The sequence below is a fragment of the Antechinus flavipes genome, chromosome 1 (genome assembly GCF_016432865.1).
Source record: "Antechinus flavipes isolate AdamAnt ecotype Samford, QLD, Australia chromosome 1, AdamAnt_v2, whole genome shotgun sequence".
Lineage (NCBI taxonomy): Eukaryota > Metazoa > Chordata > Mammalia > Dasyuromorphia > Dasyuridae > Antechinus > Antechinus flavipes.
In genome coordinates, this window is record NC_067398.1 from 717,928,991 (window position 1) to 717,951,354 (window position 22,364).

A 22,364-nucleotide genomic window follows, 5' to 3' on the forward strand; every position below is an offset into this window, starting at 1 on the left:
CGACCCCCTCACCCTTTTCCAATCACAATTAAAGAAGGTCTGCGGTTCCGGCCGCGATTGGTGAGCGGCCTGCAGCCAATGGAAGGAGGTCGATTTTGGCGCGAGTGTGCTGTAGGTTCCGGGCTCCGTGCCTTTGCTCCCAGCCTAGGTCAGGGTCCGGGACCGGGTCCGAGTCTGAGTCCGGTTCTGATTCTGGGCTGGGCCGGGCTAGAGCCCACGGCCCCCCGCCCGCGCCATGTTCGTGACTGACTTTCGCCGAGATTTCTACGACGTGATTCAGACAGAGGTGAGTGAGGGGAAAGGGAGGGCGCCCGGGCACCCAGAACATGGATTGGTGATAGGCAGGGGGAGGGTTTAGAACCTAGAGCAGGGGCTATCCGAGTTCGGAGGGGCCTCAGAACTGGAGATATCGGAGGTGGAAGGGGGCTTAGAACAGAGAATGGGGGAGGCCCTAGAACAGGGGGTGTCAGAGCTGGGGGAGGGGGCCTTAGAACAGGGGGTTAGGGCTGGGGGAGGGGGCCTTAGAACAGGGGGTGTCAGAGCTGGGGGAGGGGGCCTTGGAACAGGGGGTGTCAGAGCTGGGGGAGGGGGCCTTGGAACAGGGGGTGTCAGAGCTGGGAGGGGGCTTAGAACAGGGGGTGTCAGGGCTGGGGGAGGGGGCTTAGAACAGGGGATGTCAGGGCTGGGAGGGGGCTTAGAACAGGGGGTTAGGGCTGGGGGAGGGGGCTTAGAACAGGGGATGTCAGGGCTGGGAGGGGGCTTAGAACGGGATGTCAGGGCTGGGAGGGGGCTTAGAACAGGGAATGTCAGGGCTGGGAGGGGGCTTAGAACAGGGAATGTCAGGGCTGGGAGGGGGCTTAGAACAGGAATGTCAGGGCTGGGAGGGGGCTTAGAACGCGGGATGTCAGGGCCGGGGGAGGGGGCCTTAGAACAGGGGATGTCAGGGCTGGGGAGGGGGCCTTAGAACAGGGGATGTCAGGGCTGGGGGAGGGGGCCTTAGAACAGGGGATGTCAGGGCTGGGGAGGGGGCTTAGAACAGGGAATGTCAGGGCTGGGAGGGGGCTTAGAACGCGGGATGTCAGGGCCGGGGGAGGGGGCTTAGAACAGGGGATGTCAGGGCCGGGGGAGGGGGCCTTAGAACAGGGGATGTCAGGGCTGGGGGAGGGGGCCTTAGAACAGGAATGTCAGGGCTGGGAGGGGGCTTAGAACGCGGGATGTCAGGGCTGGAGGGGGCTTAGAACAGGGGATGTCAGGGCTGGGAGGGGGCTTAGAACAGAGAATGTCAGGGCTGGGAGGGGGCTTAGAACAGGGAATGTCAGGGCTGGAGGGGGCTTAGAACAGGGAATGTCAGGGCTGGGAGGGGGCCTTAGAACAGGGGATGTCAGGGCTGGGAGGGGGCTTAGAACGCGGGATGTCAGGGCTGGGAGGGGGCTTAGAACGGGGAATGTCAGGGCTGGGAGGGGGCTTAGAACAGGGAATGTCAGGGCTGGGAGGGGGCTTAGAACAGGGAATGTCAGGGCTGGGAGGGGGGGCCTTAGAACAGGGGTAGCAGAACTGGGCGCCCTTAGAACGGGATGTCACAACCTGGGCTAGAAGCTCTCAAGCAGAGACTGTCCAGCCGGGAGCTCAGGGGTCGTCTCCACTGTCCCGAGTGCTCCTTCAATAGAGCTTTCAGGCCTGGGGCAAAGTCTGCAGCTGAGGGCTGAGGGAGGCTGCCTGGTTCTAAGGAGGCCGCCGTGCTCTAGAATTGGTCCAACAGCTGGGTGGGGAGTGGGTGGGACTCCCAGTGAGGAGCCTCCCTCCCTTGTGCAGAGCCTTTGCCCGCTGTCTGGGGCCCTGAGATGCTCATCCACCTTCCCAGCCTTTTACCAGTGAAGATAACACGGGGAGAATTTGAATTCGGCTCTTTGGGTCCCCGGGCCGGCCTGCCCTTTGCGGCTTCATCCCTGGCCTGGGACAGCAGTGCGCGCACTTTTCAGGGTGGGGTCCCAGGAGGCTCCTCGGCCTCAGGAGAGAAAGGGCTCCCCTGCCTTGTGCCAGAGAAGCTCGGGCCACTATGAGCCTATGCTCTTCTCTCAGAGGTGACTGGTTGATCGCCCCCACCCCCAGGGACCCTCCCTGGTGTCAGAGAGCACTTCTGGTGGCCTCAGCCAAGAAGCCTCTGCCTCTGGGATCGAGGTCTCAGCCCAGGGAGCCTTGCCCTGCCCCGCGGGACCCCCGAAAGCCTCTGGGGGATCGCCCCCCAGCAGCCCTGAGAGAGGGCGTCCTTTTTCCCAGTGAGCACACTGAGCAGGCAGCCAGGTTCGGGGGCTCGGGTGCCCAGACTCTGCAGACGCGGAGCCCCCCGCTGCCCGGCCAACCCTCTGGGCCGCCCCCTGCCGGAGTAGTTTTCCTTTCGTGGTGCATGTGTTTGTCACGCTCTGGCGCGAACTTGGGGAGGACGGCCCCCCTCCCACTTAGCCCCAGCCGGGCCTGGTGCTGCCTGGGGGAACCTGGGGTGCAGAGACAGAAGGTCCCAGCCCCTGCCCTCGAGGGGGTTCCAGAGGGCGCAGCATGGCCGAAGGCCTTGTCCTGCGGGGGACTCCTCTCCACTAGAGGCAGAGAAGGGTTTGGATGGGCCAGGACTCAGGAAGCCCTGAGTTCAAATGTTGCTCAGTTTGCTTTTCTGTAAAATACGCCTGAACCCCAGAGTTGTGAGGGTAAAATATCTGTGAAGAGCCTTTCAAACCCGCTGGTGCCCTGTGAGGGGCAGTTATCACAGTAGGAGAAAGAGCGACAGTGATAAACGACGGACCGGAGCCATCCCGGTGGAAGCGGCGTGGTCCTGGGGCCGGATCTCTGCACCTGCTGCCCCCGGAGCAGACAAAGCCTATGCCGGGCCTGCAGGGAGGCCTTGTGCGTACAACAAAGTCCCGTTAGCCCGGGAGGAAGAGGCCTCCCCAGGCCCCCTGGATGGCGAAGACTTCGTGGGGAGGCAGCCGGGGCCCGGTGGATGCCAGCCCTGTTCTCAGCCGTGTGCCTTTGCTCCAGCTCCAGGGGGAAGATGCTGCCTCCTCCATAGCTATAATGGATGCTCCCGGGTGTCAGGTCGGCCTCCGCCGGGCTCTCGCTGCTGCCCTCCCTACCTCACTCTCTTGCCCTCCAGAGTGGCTTTCCGAGCCCTTCTGTGGCACCTGCAGCTCTCTCATCCCTTCCTCCTTACCCCCTTCCCCCCCCCCCCCCGCCGTGAAGAGGGGACCTTCGTCCTGACCAACGCCAGCCCCTACCTCAGCATCCCCTGAAGTTCCTCTCTTCAAAGTGACCTTCAGCCTGCATCCAGCAGCCTCTTCTGCACCGCCTCCTGCCGGGCCCCCACTTCTCACGCATTCTCTGCTCTCTAGATTTTGGGGACCACCCTCCGCTGTTTCTCAGTCTCCATGGTCGTGGCTGCTCCCGGGGGATCCCACCAGACTTTGTCCCCTCCCCTTGGCAATGCTTCCTTTCCTTAGGATTCTGTGACTCTCATTCGAATGATTGTCTGAGCCTTGACCTCCCTCCCCACCTTCCGTCTCACATCTTTGACTGTTTGGACATCTTACAGAATTTTCCATCTGGCCTAGAGGGCCGGAATCCTGAGCATCAGTTTGTTTTTGCTCAGATTAGGACCTGGTAGAACTCACACCAAGGGGCAGCAAACAGACTTTGCCTTGGATCAGACCACCCTGAGAAGACTAAACACTTGCAAGTCCCCAACCTGTCCCTGATGCCCTGGAATAAACCAGCACCTAATACTCTAAGAAGGTAGCAGCAGGATCAGCCAGACCTTTTCCCCAGAAGTGCCATGTAGCCCATCCTTCACCTCAAGTCTGAAAGCAGTAAGTAGACTGGAAAAATGCGCCCCCCAAAAAACAAACAAACAAACAAACAAACAAACAAACAAAGAATTGCACCATAATGAGCAGTCATGGTGGCAACGATGTTCATGGAACACAGAAGAGAAGGACTACAGACTTCTACAAGCAAAGCCTCAGAGAAAAGCAGAGATTGGGCACAATCTCAACTTGTTTGAAAGTGATGAAGTAAGAGTTTAAAAAAAGTTTTTAACTCTAACCCTAAAAAAAAAAGTTTTAAAATGAAAATGTTTCGGAAAGAAAATGGAAAAGAAATGAGAGTTACGGAAGAAAGCATTGAGAAAAGAATTAATTTCTTGGCACAAGGTACAAAGCTTGCCCAAGTAGCAGACTCCCTGAAAAGCTGAACGGACCAACTGGAAGCCAGTGACTCCATGAGACAAGAAGAAATAGGAACTAAACAAAATCTAGGAACTAAAAAAAAAAAAAAAAAAAAAAAAATAGAAGAAATTTCATAACAGGAACAACTGACCTGGAGAACAGATCAAGGAGAAATAAATTTTAAAACCATTGCTCTGAACTCCATATTTCCAAGAGTCTAGACTTATTTCATGAAACTTTAAAAGAAAATTGCCCACATCTCTTAAAATGAGAAAACAAAGTGGGAGAAAAAATTCATTGGTTACCTCAAAAAAAAACCCCAAAGGGAAAACTTTGCCAAAATGGAGTTTTCAGGTTCTCATCTCTCCCACAAAAAATACTTAAAGCTGTTACAAAGAAGAAATTTATGTACTGAGGAGCCAAGGTCAGAATCAGATCTGATATAGAAGCCAGCACCGTGAAGGAGAAGCAAGCTCGGATTATGGTATTCCAGCACCGTGAAGGACAAGCAAGCTCGGAATATGGTGTTCCAGCACCGTGAAGGAGAAGCAAGCTCGGAATATGGTGTTCCAGCACCGTGAAGGAGAAGCAAGCTCGGAATATGGTGTTCCAGCAGCGCGAAGGAGAAGCAAGCTCGGAATATGGTATTCCAGCACCACGAAAGAGAAGGAAGCTCGGAATATGGTGTTCCAGCAGCGCGAAGGAGAAGCAAGCTCGGAATATGGTATTCCAGCACCACGAAAGAGAAGGAAGCTCGGAATATGGTGTTCCAGCAGCGCGAAGGAGAAGCAAGCTCGGAATATGGTATTCCAGCACCACGAAAGAAAAGCAAGCTCGGAATATGGTGTTCCAGCACCGTGAAGGAGAAGCAAGCTTGGATTATGGTGTTCCAGCACCGTGAAGGAGAAGCAAGCTCGGAATATGGTGTTCCAGCACCGTGAAGGAGAAGCAAGCTCGGAATATGGTGTTCCAGCACCACGAAAGAGAAGGAAGCTCGGAATATGGTGTTCCAGCAACGCGAAGGAGAAGCAAGCTCGGAATATGGTATTCCAGCACCACGAAAGAAAAGCAAGCTCGGAATATGGTGTTCCAGCACCGTGAAGGAGAAGCAAGCTTGGATTATGGTGTTCCAGCACCGTGAAGGAGAAGCAAGCTCGGAATATGGTATTCCAGCAGCGCGAAGGAGAAGCAAGCTCGGAATATGGTATTCCAGCAGCGTGAAGGAGAAGCAAGCTCGGAATATGGTATTCCAGCAGCACGAAGGAGAAGCAAGCTCGGAATATGGTATTCCAGCACCGTGAAGGAGAAGCAAGCTCGGAAGATGGTATTCCAGAAGGCAAAGGGTATCGATTTGCAGCCAAAAATAACTTAACAAGCAAAACTAAGTCTGCTGTTACTGGGGGGAAATGGACCTGTAGTGAAATAATGGACTTCCAAGCATTCCTAATGAAAAGACCAGGGTTGTGGAGAAACTTTGAAGTACAAAAATAGAAATGAAGAGAAACATAAAAAAATCAACATGAATGCAGGGTGATAAAGGACTGCATAAGGATAAATGCTGACCTCCAAGTGTACATGTCCCCTCTGAGTGTTGTCTGTCGGAGGTCATAGAGGGAGTTCAATTAGACAAGGCCTGAGAGTGGTACTGTTATGTCTATGGAAAGAGACAGGAAAAGGGGCAAGGGGGAGGGAGAGGGTGATTGGGGGAAATTATCTCACATGATGAGAGTGCGTGAGGATCTCTAGCTGTATAGAGCCATTATATAATGCTGCTAGACATCTGTATGAACAGGGAGGGTAGAAGGGACTCCTCACATTTTATTTTCACCCTCCTCTGAACTGGTCAGAAGAAGGAATAAACACACACACACACACACACACACACGCGCGCGCGCGCGTGCACACACACACACACATACACACACACACGGAAAGGTGGGCACTGGAAAACATTTCCTTCATCATTGAAGTAGGAGGGAAAGGAGAAGGAAGAACCAAGGGGAAGATAGATTAGGGGAGGGATCAGTCATGAGCAAAGCATTCTAAGGATACACAAATATTCATGGCTCTTTTTGACATGTCAGAGACTGAGGGGGCGCTCAGAAACTGGGGAATGGCGAGACCAGTTATGGAATGAGTATCATGGAATATTATTACTTTGCTAAATTCTTATCAGCGCGGTGATCAGCCAGGATCCCAGGAGGAAATATGAGGGGATGGGCCATTCCCATCCTGATAGGTGAAGGATGAGATAGGATGTGGCCCACGTGGAAATTTGTTTGGATTGACTCTACATGGTGTGTATAATGGGTTTTGTTTTTCTTGTGCCTCAGAGGAGGGTAAGAAGGTAGCTCTTGTGTGATTAAAACAAATTTTATGAATGTACATAAATGTGTATTTTAAAAAATGCAACATCAAAATAAATTATATACATACACATTGACGTGTTTATAAGTCTGTGTGTATATGTAGAAAATGTCCTTGTGAGTGTACACATCAACATAATGATCAATCACTTGAGAACTCATGCTGAACCATATTACCCACCTTCTGACAGGAGAAGGACTTGGAAGACAATTGACCTGACAGAGGTCAATTAAAAACCTTTGTTTTACGTGACTATATACCCTTGTACCAGGAGTTTTGTTTCTCTTGCTTTTTCAGTAGGTTGGGCAAAGAAGTGGGAGAAAAAAGGGGGATTTTTGAAGATGAAATTCAATTTAATTTTAAAAAATCATCTCTTTTTTGGCTTACCAATTAGTGAGCACTTGGTGCGTGTTTTTTTATTCATTCTCCTCCAGTAGTGGACATTATCCTTATTTTTTATTCTTCATTTCTGTTTCAGCGAGTTCTCCTCTTCGTTGCTTCTGATGTCGATGCGTTATGTGCCTGCAAAATTCTTCAGGTAAGCTGATCCAGTTTTCTTCTCGTGACAGGAATATAGAGAAAGCAAAGCATATTGATTAGGGGGGAAGAATTTGGTTGGGAACTTGTCAAAAAGAGAAGAAAGTGTATAGGGCATCCTGTTTTAAAGACTCAGAACATTTGAAATTGAATGCCTTTATTGTTATTTTCAGTTACAAGACTTGGTGACTCTGTGGTTATTTGCATCGTAGGTGGAAATATTGGGGGTTTAGCCTTAGAGCCCAAACGCAGGCCCGCCCTACCACACTGGAAAGACTTCCAGCCCAGGCCTGGCTACAGTCTGATTGCCTGGACCAGTGAATTCTGGGAAGGCTCACCTTAGACCGTTGGATACTGTGTGATGATGGGGGTTTGGATCATCTTAATTCAGAGAACAGTCTGCTAAGGCAAGAAAGTGTTCTGATTGTTCTCATCAAGGTCTCTGATAGAGAAGGAGGCTAAAACTTACTTTGTTCAGCCCCACATGGTAAAAGCAGGAACACTGGGAAAGCTCCCAAGGGCAAATCTTGATTGGTTGTCAGGTACAAAAGCCCTCTTGCCCTTATTGCTGCTCCCGAGTGGGCTGGGGGCCTTGGAAGTGGGGGGTTCTATTCCCCTTTCTCTGGGCCCCATCTGGAAGTCCTCAGCTAAAGGCCGCAGGCCTGCTTTGGTGGGGGATCGTAGAAGGTCTTTCTTCATTCAAGAGCGTCTTGGACTCGTTGGCTGCTGAGGCCCTTTCTATCCCTGCCCTTCAGAGGTGGACAGCTCTCCAGTGGCAGAAGGGCTAGCCAAACCAGTGAAAATTAGTAAGGAAAAAGTGGCCTTTTAAATAGGTGATGGGAGGAGGAGCCAAGGACACGGTGTCCCGGCTCTTGGGCCTCCCTCCCACCTATGGGCAGTGTGCTACTTCCCAGAACAGGTAAATCAGTGGGAATGATTGTAGCTGGCTGTTGACCACACTCACCCTTCTCTGCCCAGGCCTTGTTCCAGTGTGACCACGTCCAGTACACCTTAGTTCCCGTTTCCGGGTGGCAGGAACTCGAAACCTCATTTCTGGAACACAAAGACCAGGTATGAAGGCTTTATGTTAAGGTGACATTTACTGACGGGGCAGCTAGGTGGCGCAGTGGATAGAGCACCAGCCCTGAAGTCAGGAGGACCTGAGTGCAAATGTGACCTCAGACACTTAACCCTTCCTGGCTGTGTGACCCTGGGCAAGTCACTTACCCCCAACTGCCTCAGCACAAACAAATAAACAAAAAGATGACATTTACCTGAAAAAATCATTAAAAACCATCATTTGTAATTTCCAAGGGCTTGGTATCTATCAGCCTGTTCATCACATCATCACTGGAGTTCCAAGATGGCAGTGGCCCCTCGGGACTCATGAAGTATATATATGCCCATCCTTCAGCAGCATTTGCTCTGGCCTGGGACCTCGGCCTTGCATCCTTGGAACAGAGAGGTCATGGTACCACACCTGGAGAGGCCCAGCCGAAAGTCTCTGGGACCCTGGGCAAACAGTTTCTTCCCTTCCATCTTCTTGTGTGCCCAGTGGAGACACGCTGCCTGCCACCAACGCGGTCGTGAGACTCAGATGAGACCAAGTCGCTAGTGCTACGTAGAAATGCCAGTTATTCTGGCACTACGAATGCCAGGCGCTGAGAGGCAGGAACATTCACAGGGATTAGGGGTGAAATTGAAGGCTTGAACCATCCACTCTGATCCAGACAAGATTTGGTTTAAATCCTCAAATGTCTGATCATTACGCCCAGCTGTTCAAAAAGTAGTTTCCTTGGCAGCTTAACTCCCTTGAACTCGACATATAGACAAGACATGTTTCTTTTGCATTTTCATTGAAAATAGGCTTGGGCTTGAAGGCCCAGGCAACAGGAAAGAACCTTGGACTAGGCTTGGGACATCCTGAAAAGTTTATTTATTTATTTATTTTAGCTTAAAAGTATTGCAAGCAAAAAAGCAAAGAAAATATTGCAAGCCTGGGATTGGTTTGTAAGTTGAGCCAGATTTTCAAGGGATTCATGATGATGTGAATGAAATCATTCAGGACTCCAGGGACAAAGATGCAGGTGGGAGCTTGTGGGCCGGTCTGGGGCCATCATTAGAGAAGAGCATTGAGCCCCCAGAGAGTGTCCCACTCCCCAGGGGCAGCTGGGATGGGAATGAGTCTTGAAATCGTGGTCTGTGAGGATTGCTGGGAAAGCCTAAGGAGGGCTAGCCTGAAGAAGAGGCGGGTGGCTCGTCTTTCAGAATCCAAAGGGCTGCTCTGTGGCTAAGAGGCTACACCTGTGTGTGCAGGAAGTGCTTCCTAACACGTAGAGCTGGAGCCAAGGGAGGTGGGCTCCCCGCTAGCTGAGTCTGGCATAAAGGTCCCGTGGGGTAGGGAGAAGTCAGACCAAGTGCCCCCCAAGAGCTCCGGCTTGCCCTGGAGTGATTAGCCCCAAGGCCTGGTTTTCAGGCCTCCCTGCTAACAGCATTTTCTTTCCTCTTCCAGTTCCACTATTTTATTCTCATAAACTGTGGGGCCAATGTTGACCTCTTAGATATCCTGCAGCCCGAAGAGGACAGGATTTTCTTCATTTGTGATACCCACCGGCCCGTCAATGTCGTGAATGTTTACAATGACACCCAGGTAAGAGAACCCTCCACCAGGCTTGTGGAGTTTAGTTTATTTATTTATTTACTTTTAAGTTTCTTTTTTTTACTGTAGAATATTTATTTAGTTATTTTTTAAAATACATATTGCTTTATGAATCATGTTGGGAGAGAAAAATCAGAGCAGAAGGGGAAAAAAACATGGGAGAGATTTAAAAAAAAAACAGAAAAAAGAAGGGAACATAGCATGTATTGACTTAGATTTAGTCTCTTTAGTTCTTTTGTAAGAACTGAATGCAGGTTTCCATCCAAAGTTATTGGGATTGTTTGGGATCACTGAACTACTGAGAAGGACCAAGTCTTTCATAGTTGACAATCTCACATTCTTGCTGTTGCTGTGTACACATATTCCTGATTCTGCTTGTTTCCCTTAGCATTAGATCATATAAATCTTTCCAGTCCTTTCTGAAATCAGCCTGTTCATCATTTTTTATAGAACAATAATATTCAATCACCTTCATGTACCACAGTTTGTTCAACCCTTCCCCAGTGGATGAGCATCCACTCCTTTTCCAGTTCTTTGCCACCACGGAAAGGGTTGCTACATGCATTTTTGCACATGTGGCTCTCTTTCCCTTTTTTATGATTTCCTGGGAATACAGACCCAGTAATGGCATTGCTGAGTCAGAGGTTATGCAGTTTGATAGCCCTTTGGGCATAGTTCCAGAATCCTCTCCAGAATGGTTTTACAATTCCACCAGCAATGCATTGGTGTCCCAGTTTTCCCACATCCCCTCCAACATTTATCATTGTCTTTTCCTGTCATTTTAGCCAAACTGAGAGATGTGAGACGGTGCCTCAGAGTTGTTTTAATTTGTATTTTTCTCATCGATAGTGATTTAGAGCATTTTTAAAATATAAATATAAATGGCTTTAATTTTATCTTTTGAAATTTCTTCATATCCTTTGATCATTTATCATTTGGGAAATGACTTGTATTCTTATAAATTTGACACCGTTCTTTATATATTTTAGGAATGAGATCTTTATCAGAAATACTGGCTATAAAGATTTTTTCCCTCGTTTTATTCTTCCCTTTTAATCTTGTTTCTGTTGGTTTTGTTTGTGCAAAACCTTTTTAATTTAATATAATCAGAGTTATTCATTTTGCCTTTCATAATGTTCTCTAGTTCTTCTTTAGTCATAAATTTTTCCCTTCTCCAAAGATCTGATAGGTAATTTATCCTTTGTTCTCCTAATTTGTTTATGGTATCCTCCTTTATACCCAAAGCATATATCAATTTTGACCTTCTTTTGGTATGGGGTATGAGATGTAAATCTGTGCCCAATTTCTGACATATTATTTTCCATTTTCCGAGAAATTTTTGTCAAATTGTGAATTCTTGTTCCAGAAGCTGGCGTTTGGGGGTTTATGAAATATTAGAATGCTATAGGTCTTGATTATTGTGTTGTGTATATCTGGTCTATTCCACTGATCTACCACCCTGTTTCTTAGCCATTACCAAATGCTTTTGATGACTACTGCTTTATAATATAGTTTTAGGTTTGGTACTGCTAAACCATCATCCTTTGTATTGTTTTAAATTAATTCTTGATCTTTGTTATTCTTGACTTTTTGTTTTTCCAGATGAATTTTGTTATTATATTTCTAGTTCTACAAAATAATGTTTTGGCAGTTTGGTATGTCACTGAACAAGTAGACCAATTTAGGCAGAATTGTCATTTTTATTATATTAGCTCGGCCTATCCATGAACTGATATTTTTCCAGTTGTTTAGATCTGACTTTATTTGTGTGAGAAGTGTTTTGTAATTGTGTTCATATAGTTCTTGGGTTTGTCTTGGCAGGGAGAGCCAAGTAATTTATGTTGTCTTCAGTAATATTAAATGGAATTTCTCTTTCTATCTCTTGCTGATGGGCTTTGTCAGTAATAGATAGAATTACTGATGATTTGTGTGAGTTTGTTTTATATCCTGCAATTGTGGTAAATTGTTTCCAGTAGATTCTTGGATGGTTTTTTAGGATTCTTTCTCTTAGTGTATCAATATATCATCGACAAAGAGTGATAGTTTTATTTCCTTGTTGCCTATTCTAATTCCTTTAATTTCTTTTTCTTTTCTTATTGCTAAAGCCAACATTTCTAGTACAATGTTGAATAACAGTGGTGATAAATGAGCATCCTTGTTTCACCCCTGTTCTTATTGGGAATGCCTTCAGCTTCTCTCTATTACAAATAATGCTTGCTGTAGGTTTTAGATAGATACTGCTTATTATTTTAAGGAAAGTTCCCTTTATCCTTATGCTCCCTAGTGTTTTTAATAGAAATGGGTGTTGGATTTTGTCAAAAGTATTTTCTGCATCTATTGAGATTATCATATGATTTCTGTTGGTTTTGTTATTAATATGGGTTAGGGTAATAGTTTTCCTGATATTGAACCAATCCTGCATTCCTGGCATAAATCCCAGTTGGTCATAGTGTATTATCCTGATGATAAGTTGCTGTCATCTCTTTCATAATATTTTATTTAAAATTTTTGCATCAATATTCATTAGGGAGATTAGTCTGTAATTTTCTTTCTCTGTTTAGGCCCTTCCTGATTTAGGTGTCAATGTTATATTGCTTCTTTACCTATTTTTCCAAATAGTTCACATGGTATGGGAATTGATTGTTCTTTAAATGTTTGGTAGAATTCACTTATGAATCCATCTGTTCCTGGAGATTTTTTCCTAGGAAGTTCATTAATGACTTGTTCAGTTTCTTTTTCTAAAATGGGACTACGTAAGTATTTTATTTCCTCTTCTCTTAACCTGGAAAATTTATATTTTTTGTAAATATTCATCCATTTCGGTTAGATTGTCAGACTTGCTGCCATAGACATGGGAAACATAGCTCCTAATTATTTCTTTAATTTCTTTTTTATTGGGGGTAAATGTACTCCTTTCATTTTTGATATTGATGATTTGGCTTTTTTCTTTCCTTTTTCTGATCAAATTAACCAAAGGTTTATCTCTTGTTAGCTTTTTAATAAAACCAACTCTTAGTTTTATTAGTTTAATAGTTTTCTGTAGTGTTCTTGTTGGTTTTCTGGAGGTCTCTGGGACAGCCTTCTTTTCAGTTATCACCATGAGAATAGCCAGATGTTAAAGTCCAAATCCTTTATTATCTCCTTCACAATCTTGTCTCCTTTCCTGGGGCCCAGACCAGCTTTCTGGAGAGCCTTTCAGACTGGCCTTTGTGATGACCGCTTATTTTGAAATCAGCCGGAGTCAGGAATTCAGGTTAGGGGAAATTCGTCAATCTTTATTCTTATTGAAGGTGAAGAAGGATCGGAGGTGAAGGGGAGTTCGCGATAACAATGTGTACAGCTGCAACAAGACGCCAGCCAGCAGTCTCTATTTTCGCCTCCCTTTCCGCCCCCCTGCTTCCACCCACCAAAATCGTCATTTCCTATACAACACATCAGGACTTGCACAAAGAGTGGGTAGGGGCTATTCTTTCTCCAAGTATATAATATATTAATAGAGTATGGTCCAATTACTATTTAGCCTCACGTGCTTGGGACCTCAGTGCATCAACTCAAGCCTCAGCCCATTACATCTCCTGCTTTCTTTTGTTTTAGCGCACAGGTGGTCATGCCATCCCTGACTCCTCAGGGAGGTCAGAGCCCCCAAGGGGCGGTGATCACACCTTCCCTGACTTCTCAGGAAGGGAGGTGAAAGCACTAAAAAGGAGACAATCATGCCCTCCCTGACATCTCAGGAAGGGAGATGAAAAGCACCAAAGGGAAGTGGGGGTTGTTAGCGGGTTTCTGGGCGGAAGGGTCTTATTATGCACAAACCCATCAGCATGGGAGGTATTACACAAGCACATAGCAATAACGCAGAGGCTATTAGTGATGACCCTCCCCACAGTCAGTGCAGGCTTGATGTGGTGTAACAAACATGAATTGTACACGCAAATAATGTTATAATAAACAATATAAATCAACATAGTGTTGTAAAAGATTGTCAGAAGTCCTAAGAGGAGAGTATGTAAACAGCAGTCACACATACGCCTTCTTCAGCAGCCAAGAGATAGTCCAAAACCAATCTATTGTCCATTGCTTCACATGTCAGGGAATCCAATGATCCCCCCAAGTTTTTGAAGTTCTGCAAAAGTCTTTTTATGTGTTAGGAATTGGGGCCTTGGTCTCAGTGGGGGAAGTGCAGGAGGCCAGCCACCACAATGTTGTGAGATGAAGTTGAATGAATCTGGCTCTGACCCTGGCTGAGTTTGTCCCAGCTTATTATGTTCTACACTGAGTATAAACCAATCATTTTATCACTAGGAAACCATTATTTGTTGTAATTAAATCAATCATATTGAACTTAGAGAACTATTAATCACCATGCTAAATTGGATCACCATTATCTTATCAATTCCAGTGACTTAACACCTTGTAAGAATCCTTGTTTTAAGTATAGAGTTCTGGCCCATAACAGTTTTCTTGGTTTCTATTTTATATCTCTCTGCTTTGAGTTTCAAAATTTCTGATTTGGTATTTAATTGGGGATTTTGAATTTGTTCTTTTTCTGACTTTTTTAGTTGCATGCCCAATTCATTGATCTCCTCTTTCTCTGTTTTATTTATGTAGTTATTTAGAGATATAAAATTTCCCTGAAGAACTACTTTGGCTGTATCCCATAGGGTTGGGTATGTTATCTCATTATAATCATTTTCTTGTATGAAATTATAGATTGTTTCTGTGATTGGTTGTTTGACCCGCTTAATTCTTTAGAATAAGATTATTTAATTTCCAATTGGTTTTTAGAATATCATTCCCTGGCTCTTTATTGAATATAATTTTTATTGCATTCTTGTCTGAAAAGGAAGCATTTATTATTTCTGCCCTTTTGTATTTGATTGTGAGTTTTTTATGCCCTAATACATGTCAGTTTTTGTGAAGTGCTCCCCCAAAAAAGGTCCCTATTCAATTTTCTCCAGAGGTCTAGAATGTCTAAGTTTTGCAGGATCCTGTTAAACTCCGTAGTTTCTTTCTTGTTCATTTTGTGGTTAATTTGTCTGAGTCTGAAAGGGGAAGGTTGAGGTTCCCCACTAGAATAGTTTTGCTGTCTATTGCTTTCTGTAACTGGCTTAAGGTCTTCTCTAGGAATTTGCCTGCTCTACAACTTGCTGCACACATATTTAGTATCATTATTACTTTATTATTTATGGTGACCTTTATCAAAATGTACTTTCCCTCCTTATCTCTCTTAATAAGATCTATTTTTACTTTTGCTTTATTTGAGATCAGAATTGCCACTCCTGCTTTTTTTTCTTCAGCTGAAGCATAATAAATTCCATTCCAGCCTTTTACCTTTACTTTGTATGTGTCTCTCTTTGTCAAATGTTTTTAGAAACAACATATTGAAGGATTCTGTTATTCCCTTCCATTTTATGGGAGAGTTCGTCCCATTCACATTCACAGTTATGATGACTAGCTCTGAATTTTCCTTCATCCTATTTTCTCCCTCATATGTACTTTTGTGTTCTCTTTCCACCCTGTCCTTCCTCCTGTGCGTTTTTTTTACTCATCCCGCCTACTACCTTGTCTTCTATCTCTCCCTCCCACCTTCTCTTACTTTTTCTCCAGTGTTTCTGCCCTCCCTCCTATACTGTCCTTCCCTTTTCTTTTCTTATTTCTTTGAACGGTTAGATAAATTTTTATACCCAACTGAATGATTAAGTTATTCCCTTTTAAAGCCAAAACTGATGAGATAAAGCTCCAGACAATGTTTCTTCCCTTCCCTTGTTTCTCTCAATTGTTATGGTCTTTTGCACCTCTTCATGTGAACTAGTTGTCCCATTATACCTTCCCTTTCTTCTTTTTCTACCCCTTAATGTCTTTTTCTTTGATGTCATCGCATCAGAGTCCATTCATAATCACACTGTCAGTACATGTGATTACCTCTCCCTCCCCTGTGTACCCCAGTGGGAGATGCAGTTCACAAGACTTACAGATAGTGTTTTCTTATCTAGGAGGTAAACAATCTGCCCTTTAAATATACATTTTCCCCTGTTTACCTTTGTTTGTAGATTACATTTTTCTGTTTAGTTCTGGCTTTTTCATAGAAATGATTGAAAGACTCTTATTTCATTGAAGCTCCATTGCCTCCCCTAAAAAGATGACGCTGAATCTCACTGGGTGATTAATTCTTGTTGTAACCCCAGGTCTTTTGCCTTCTAGCATATCATATTCTAGGCCCTCCGATCCTTTATTGTAGAAGCTGCCAGATCCTGGGTAATCCTGATGTTGCTCCTTAATATTTGAATTGTTTCTGTCTGGCAGTTTGCAGTACTTTTTCCTTGAGATTATCATTTTGGAGTCTCTCAATAATGCTCCTTGTGGTTTTTCTTGTGGGATCTCTTTCTAGAAGTGATCGATGGATTCTTTCAATGAGTATTTCCTCCTCTGTTTCTAGAATAATGGGACTGTTTTCCTTAATTACTTCTTGTAGAATGCTATTGAGGCTCTTTTTTTTTTTTTGGGGGGGGGTCATGGTCTTCAGGTAAGCCTTTTTAAATTGTTTCTTTCGTGGATTTCTTTGACAAAGAGATCTAACTCAGTTCCAGCTGATCAAGGATGGACAGAAGCAGCTACACACAAAGAAAGAACACTGGGGAATGAATGTGAACTATTTGCATTTTTGTTTTTCTTCCCGGATTATTTTTACCTTCTGAATCCAATTCTCCCTGTGCAACAAGAGAACTGTTTGGTTCTGCACACACATATTGTATCTAGGATATACTGCAACATATTGCAACATTCATCATTTCTTCTGCCTCAGTAATATTGCATTATATCCATATACCACAGTTTGTTCAGCCATTCCCCAATAGATGCACATCCCCTTAGTTCCCAGTTCTTTCCTGTTCCAAAAAGGGCCATACCAAATATTTTTATATACATGTGTCCTCGTTCCATTTTGGTTTTTTTGGAGCTTAGGATTACGGGGTCAAAGGGAATGAACACTTAAAAGTTAGTGACTTTTGGGCCACCCATCCAACTCCTTTTCCAGAATGCCTAGACCAGTAGTATACAGCTCGACTGTGTTAGTATGTCCCTTCAATCATTAGCATTTTCATTTTTAATATTAACTTTGTTTGTCTCATTTCTCAGACACATAGAGAACTGAGTCAAATTTATAAGAATTCAAGTCATTCCCCAATTGATAAATGGCAGGGGATATGCACAGGCAGTTTTCAGAAGAAGAAATTTTTTTTAAAAGCTTTTAATTTTATTTCTTTTTTTTTTCTTTTAGATAAAGTATTTTATTTTCAAAATATATGCAGCGTTTTCAACATTCATCCTTGCAAAATCTTGTGTTTCAAATTTGTTTCTCCCTCCCTTCTCCCCCACCCCCTCTTCTATCTATTGGATAACATATATCCGATATATGTTAGACATGTGCAATTCAATAGAATATATTTAATCTCTAATTTTAGTTTTTTTTGAAATTTTGCAACTGGGTTTTTATGGAATCTCACTTCAAGAAATCTTTATCACTACCGCAATTCTTAGATTCATCATAAAATGCAAAAAAACAAAAACAAAATCCAACAGCAAGAATGTATTAATTGCCATCTCTTGATAGAGATTACAATTTAAAATGGAGGGAGATAATCCCTGTGTTTATAAGTTTCTATTGCACTAGAATAGATACAACATCATTAGGATTGAGGCTGAAGAAGCTCTTTAATCAATGGATTAATCACATGTCACTCTTTGTCATTAAAAGACACTAAGATCAGAGGGAATGATGTTAGAGCTAATCTTTTCTACACGTGTGCTACATTAAACTCATCACTCTAGCTTGTACTTAATAATATTGACATTGAACTACCTAGAACTTCCTTCTTAAAATCTCTTTCAATTAGATGTCTTTCTTCTTTCTGTTCCTCTACTTCCATCTGACCTCAGTACTCAAACTAGAAGATTAAGACGTCAGTTTGCCCACAATCCACTTGGTGATCTGTAACCAGTTTCAACTCACTTAATCTTACACTCTTAAATGGAAAAAAAAAATTGCTTCAGTCAAATCTCAGTTCTGGAAGCCCTCTATGGCCTCCTATTGGCATCAGTTGATATCATTTAATGCCTTAGTCTCTGAGTTATCTCTAAATATAATATTATGTTATATATTAATCTGACAAACCCAAGAAAATGATATATGTTAACTTGTTTGACCATTAAAACATTTACTCAAAGTTTAGATTTGAAGGGGGTGGGAACGACTCATTCTTTGCGTCAGTATTTTTTGTCATAACTTAATAAGAACATATATACTTTATTTTGTAGTCACACCTGCCCTAACTACATCCCACTTTGGAACATTGGTTTATATTATCTGCTTAAGAAGAGAACTGGTGGTAATTCATGAAGTCATTTCTGATGGAACCAGTATAATAGTTCTTGGTAATGTTATAGATCTCAGAAGTTACAACTAAGCAGAGTGTCAGGAGTCATTGGATGTTGCTTTGTGACTTTGACAGAATTAAGGGGTTATAGCCAAAGACAAGATTTAATCCCTAATTCTAACTGGTTTAACTCCTAATCCAGCATGGTGTCTGGCCCAAGGTAGACTGTTGATTTTTTTTTAATGGAAGATTTTTATTTTTAAAATATACACAAGGAGCAGCCCTGTTTGTAGTGGCTAGAAACTGGAAAATGAATGGATGCCCATCAATTGGAGAATGGCTGGGTAAATTGTGGTATATGAATGTTATGGAATATTATTGTTCTGTAAGAAATGACCAGCAGGATGAATACAGAGAGGACTGGCGAGACTTACATGAACTGATGCTAAGTGAAATGAGCAGAACCAGGAGATCATTATACACTTCGACAACGATGTTGTATGAGGACATATTTTGATGGAAGTGGATTTCTTTGACAAAGAGACCTGAGTTTCAATTGATAAATGACGGACAAAAGCAGCTACACCCAAAGAAAGAACACTGGGAAACGAATGTGAACTATCTGCATTTTTGTTTTTCTTCCTGGGTTATTTCTACCTTCTGAATCCAATTCTCCCTGTGCAACAAGAGAACTGTTCGGTTCTGCAAACATATATTGTATCTAGGATATACTGCAACATATCCAACATATAAAGGACTGCTTGCCATCTAGGGGAGGGGGTGGAGGGAGGGAGGGAAAAAAAAATCGGAACAGAAACGAGTGTCAATATAAAGTAATTATTAAATAAAAATTAAAAAAAATATATATATATATATACACAAAGGTAATTTTTCAACATTGACCCTTGCAAAACCTTGTGTTCCAAGTCCCCCCTTCCTTCCCCCCCCCTCCCCTAGATGGCAAGTAATCCAATACAAGTTAAACATGGTAAAAATACATGGAAATCCAATATAGACAAACGTATTTATACCATTATCTTGCTACAAGGAGAAAAATCTGATTAAAAAGGAAGAAAAATTAGAAAATCAAATTTAAGCAAACACAAGAAAAAGAGTGAAAGTACTATGTTGTGCTCTACACTCCGTTCCGTCAGTTCTCTCTCTGGCAGTAAATGGCTCTATCACAAGATCATTGGAACTGACCTGAATCATCTTATTGTTGAAAAGAGCCACGGCCATCAGAATTGATCCTCATATAGTATTGTGGTTGAAGTATATAATGATCTCCTGGTTCCCACATGTGGGTCATTTCCCCTTTTTCTATGATCTCTTTTGGATACTAACCCAGTAGTGAGACTGCTGGATCCAAAATTATGCACAGTTTGCTGAATCAAAAACCTTTTCTGCATAGTTCCAGATTGCTCTCCAGAATGATTGGATCATTTCACAACTCCACCAACAATGTATTAGTGTCCCGGTTTTTCCACATCCCCTCCAACATTTGTCATTATCTTTTCCTGTCATCTCAGCTAATCTGAGAGGTTTAAAGTGGTACCTCAAAGTTGTCTCCATTTTCATTTCTTTCATCAATAGTGATTTAAGCATTTTTTCATATGACTAGAAATGATTTTAATTTCTTCATCTGAAAATTGTTCATAACCTTTGACTATTTATCATTTGGAGAATGGTTTGGATGCTTAAAAATTTGAGTCAATTCTTTATATATTTTAGAAATGAGGCCTTTATTAGAACCCTTGGATATAAAGTTTTTTTTCCCCCAATTTACTGCTTCCCTTCTAATTCTGTCTACATTAATTTTGTTTGTATAAAACCTTTTGAACTTAATATCATCAAAATTATCCATTTTGCATTCCATAATGTACTCTAGTTCTTCTTTGGCCACCAATTCCTTCCTTCTCCCCAGATCAGATGAAGAAATGAAAGCTATCTAGAGTAATGTGAAAAAAAAAAAAAGCTCTAAATTATTATTGATTAAAGATAAATTAAAATCACTCAAAAATGCCACATCATGTCTCTCAGATTGCCTAATATGACAGAAAAGAAAAATGTTAAATGTTGCAAGGGAAGTGGGAGAATTGAGACACTAATGCATTGTTTTGTTTTGTGACACTAATGCATTGTTGGTGGAGTTGTGAACTGATCCATCCAATCAGGAGAGCACTGGGGAACTATGCCCAAAGAACTATCAAACAGTGCATACCCTTTGACCCAGCAGTATCTCTACTGGGCCTGTATCCCAGAGATCATAAAAGCAGGAAAAGGACGTATGTGTGCAAAAATACGTATAGCAGCTCTCTTTGGAATTGGAAGTTGAGGGAGCGTCTGAACAGGCTGCGGTCTCCGAATGTGATGGAATACTCTTGTTCTGTAAGAAGTGATGAACAGGCAGATTTCCGGAAAACCTGGAAAGACTTAGTCTGCTGGTGCAGAGTGAATTGAGCAGAGCCAGGAGAGCGCTGTGTATAGTGACAGCACCATTGTGCGATGATCGGCGAGGGAAGATTTAGCTCTGTTGGGCTCCACATCCAGAGGAAGAACAATGGAAGCTGAACGTGGGGCAAAGCAGGCGATTTCTGCTTTATTTCCTGCTTCTTTCTCTTGTTTCTTCCTTTTAAAGTGACTAATCTTGGAAATGTGTTTTACACATATGGGGCTTCCCTCCTGCTGGGCCCGGCCTAGTTGGCGCTTTCCCCAGCACGTCCCAATCTGCAGTTCCCCTTCCACATGATCGTGGGCCCGGGGCCCCTCTGGGGGGTGTCTGCCCCCTCACTGGGCAGAGCAGCTGCAGGGGCCACAAGGCCAGGGAGCCCCTTGCCCCCCACAGGTGGCCCGGGAGCCCGCTCTGCCTATGGAGACCAGCTCCCTCTTCTCCCTCTCTTGTAGTCCGTCATGGTGATGTTTGACCTGGCCTGGGTCATGTCTTTTTTATCAAACCGATGTTCTAGGGAGGAGGAGAGAAAATCTGGAACTCAAAACTTTATCAAAAATGAACGTTCAAAATTGTCTTTACGTGAAATTGGAAAAAAAAATACTATTAAAAGTTACCTTTGCTAACTTGACGCTGTGCCGGGCACAATGCCCAGCACATAGTAGGTGTTTAGTCAGTGTTCCTAGAAGATGGCGTGGCTGCGATCTTTCCCGAGCTGACATGCGGACCTACTGGCTCGGTGAAAAGAGCCCCAAATTTAGTCAGAGAACCTGGGCTCGAATCTCAGCTTTGCCAACACTTTCAGAGTGCCTACTGTGCGCTTTCCAGTTATTCTCTCATTTGATCCTCACAGTAACCTGATCACAGGTGAGTTGTGAAGTGTCTTGGGCAGGAGGGGACTGAGGCCGCCCTCTCCATCACACAAGGGACTTGGGGACGTGGTCCCTTGATCTCTGATCCTGGGATCCCGGAACAGGAAGGCCCAGAAGGCTCCCTCGCCCGCTCAGGGATCTGCTGGCCAGACAGGGCCCTGGTGGCTTTGTCCCTGTCGGTGGGAGACCCCTACTTGGGCTGGAACCCTCTCTGCCCTCACCACCCACCCTGTCCTTCAGATAAAGCTGCTCATTAAACAAGATGACGACCTGGAGGTCCCCGCTTACGACGACATCTTCAGAGACGACGAAGAGGAGGACGAGGAGGATGAAGAGCAGTCGGGCAGTGAGAGCGAGGGCTCAGAGCCTTCTGGGAAACGCACACGGCGTGAAGAGGTGGGGCCTGGGGCCTGGCTGGGCGCCCTCGGGCCAAGGAGCATCCTGAGGAGCTGGGGGGGGAAGGGGGTGTTGTGTGCTTGTGTGTGTCTGAGTGTGTGTGTGCACGTGTCTTGTGCACATGTGGGTGGGTGGGAGTGTGTGTCTGCACACGTGGGTCTCTGTGCACGTGTGGGTGTCCGTGTGTGCACATCTGTGCTGTTTCCCTCCATCCCAACGGCCAGGACGTGATCGAGCGCACCCTGAAGAGGAGGCAGCGAAGAGAGTGGGAGGCCCGCAGGTAGGAGCCGGCGCCGCCCCCGCCCCGATGCCTTTCGGTCCAGCACCGTAGCCCGGCCATGACTCTGAACCTGTCCCTCATCCCCGGCTCCCCCTGCCCTCTCCCCTGGGCCGGGTGGGGGCTTCTGGGCCAGCCTGGGAGGCGAGCCCTGCAGCTAGCAGAGGAGGTCGGGCTGGGGGCTGGGGGCGGCTCTCTCCTGCGCTGCCTCCCACCCCCACACC

General features: G+C 44.6%; 1 protein-coding gene across 3 annotated transcripts in view; it reads left to right on the forward strand.

The window, feature by feature from the left end:
* Positions 1-108: 108 nt before the first annotated feature.
* The window catches only part of CDC45 (cell division cycle 45), a 38,697-nt gene continuing 16,441 nt past the window's right edge, over positions 109-22,364 (forward strand). The window contains exons 1-6 of one of the 3 annotated variants that reach the window (XR_007949811.1): positions 109-286; positions 7,057-7,116; positions 8,094-8,186; positions 9,628-9,765; positions 21,708-21,863; positions 22,088-22,143. Coding sequence is in view for 2 of the 3 variants with exons in the window: in XM_051973192.1 (XP_051829152.1) it covers positions 236-286; positions 7,057-7,116; positions 8,094-8,186; positions 9,628-9,765; positions 21,708-21,863; positions 22,088-22,143 (554 nt within the window). In the remaining variant the exon portion in view is untranslated. The remainder of the gene's footprint in view (positions 287-7,056; positions 7,117-8,093; positions 8,187-9,627; positions 9,766-21,707; positions 21,864-22,087; positions 22,144-22,364) is intronic. The other 2 variants (XM_051973192.1, XM_051973191.1) reach the window with 2 other exon arrangements.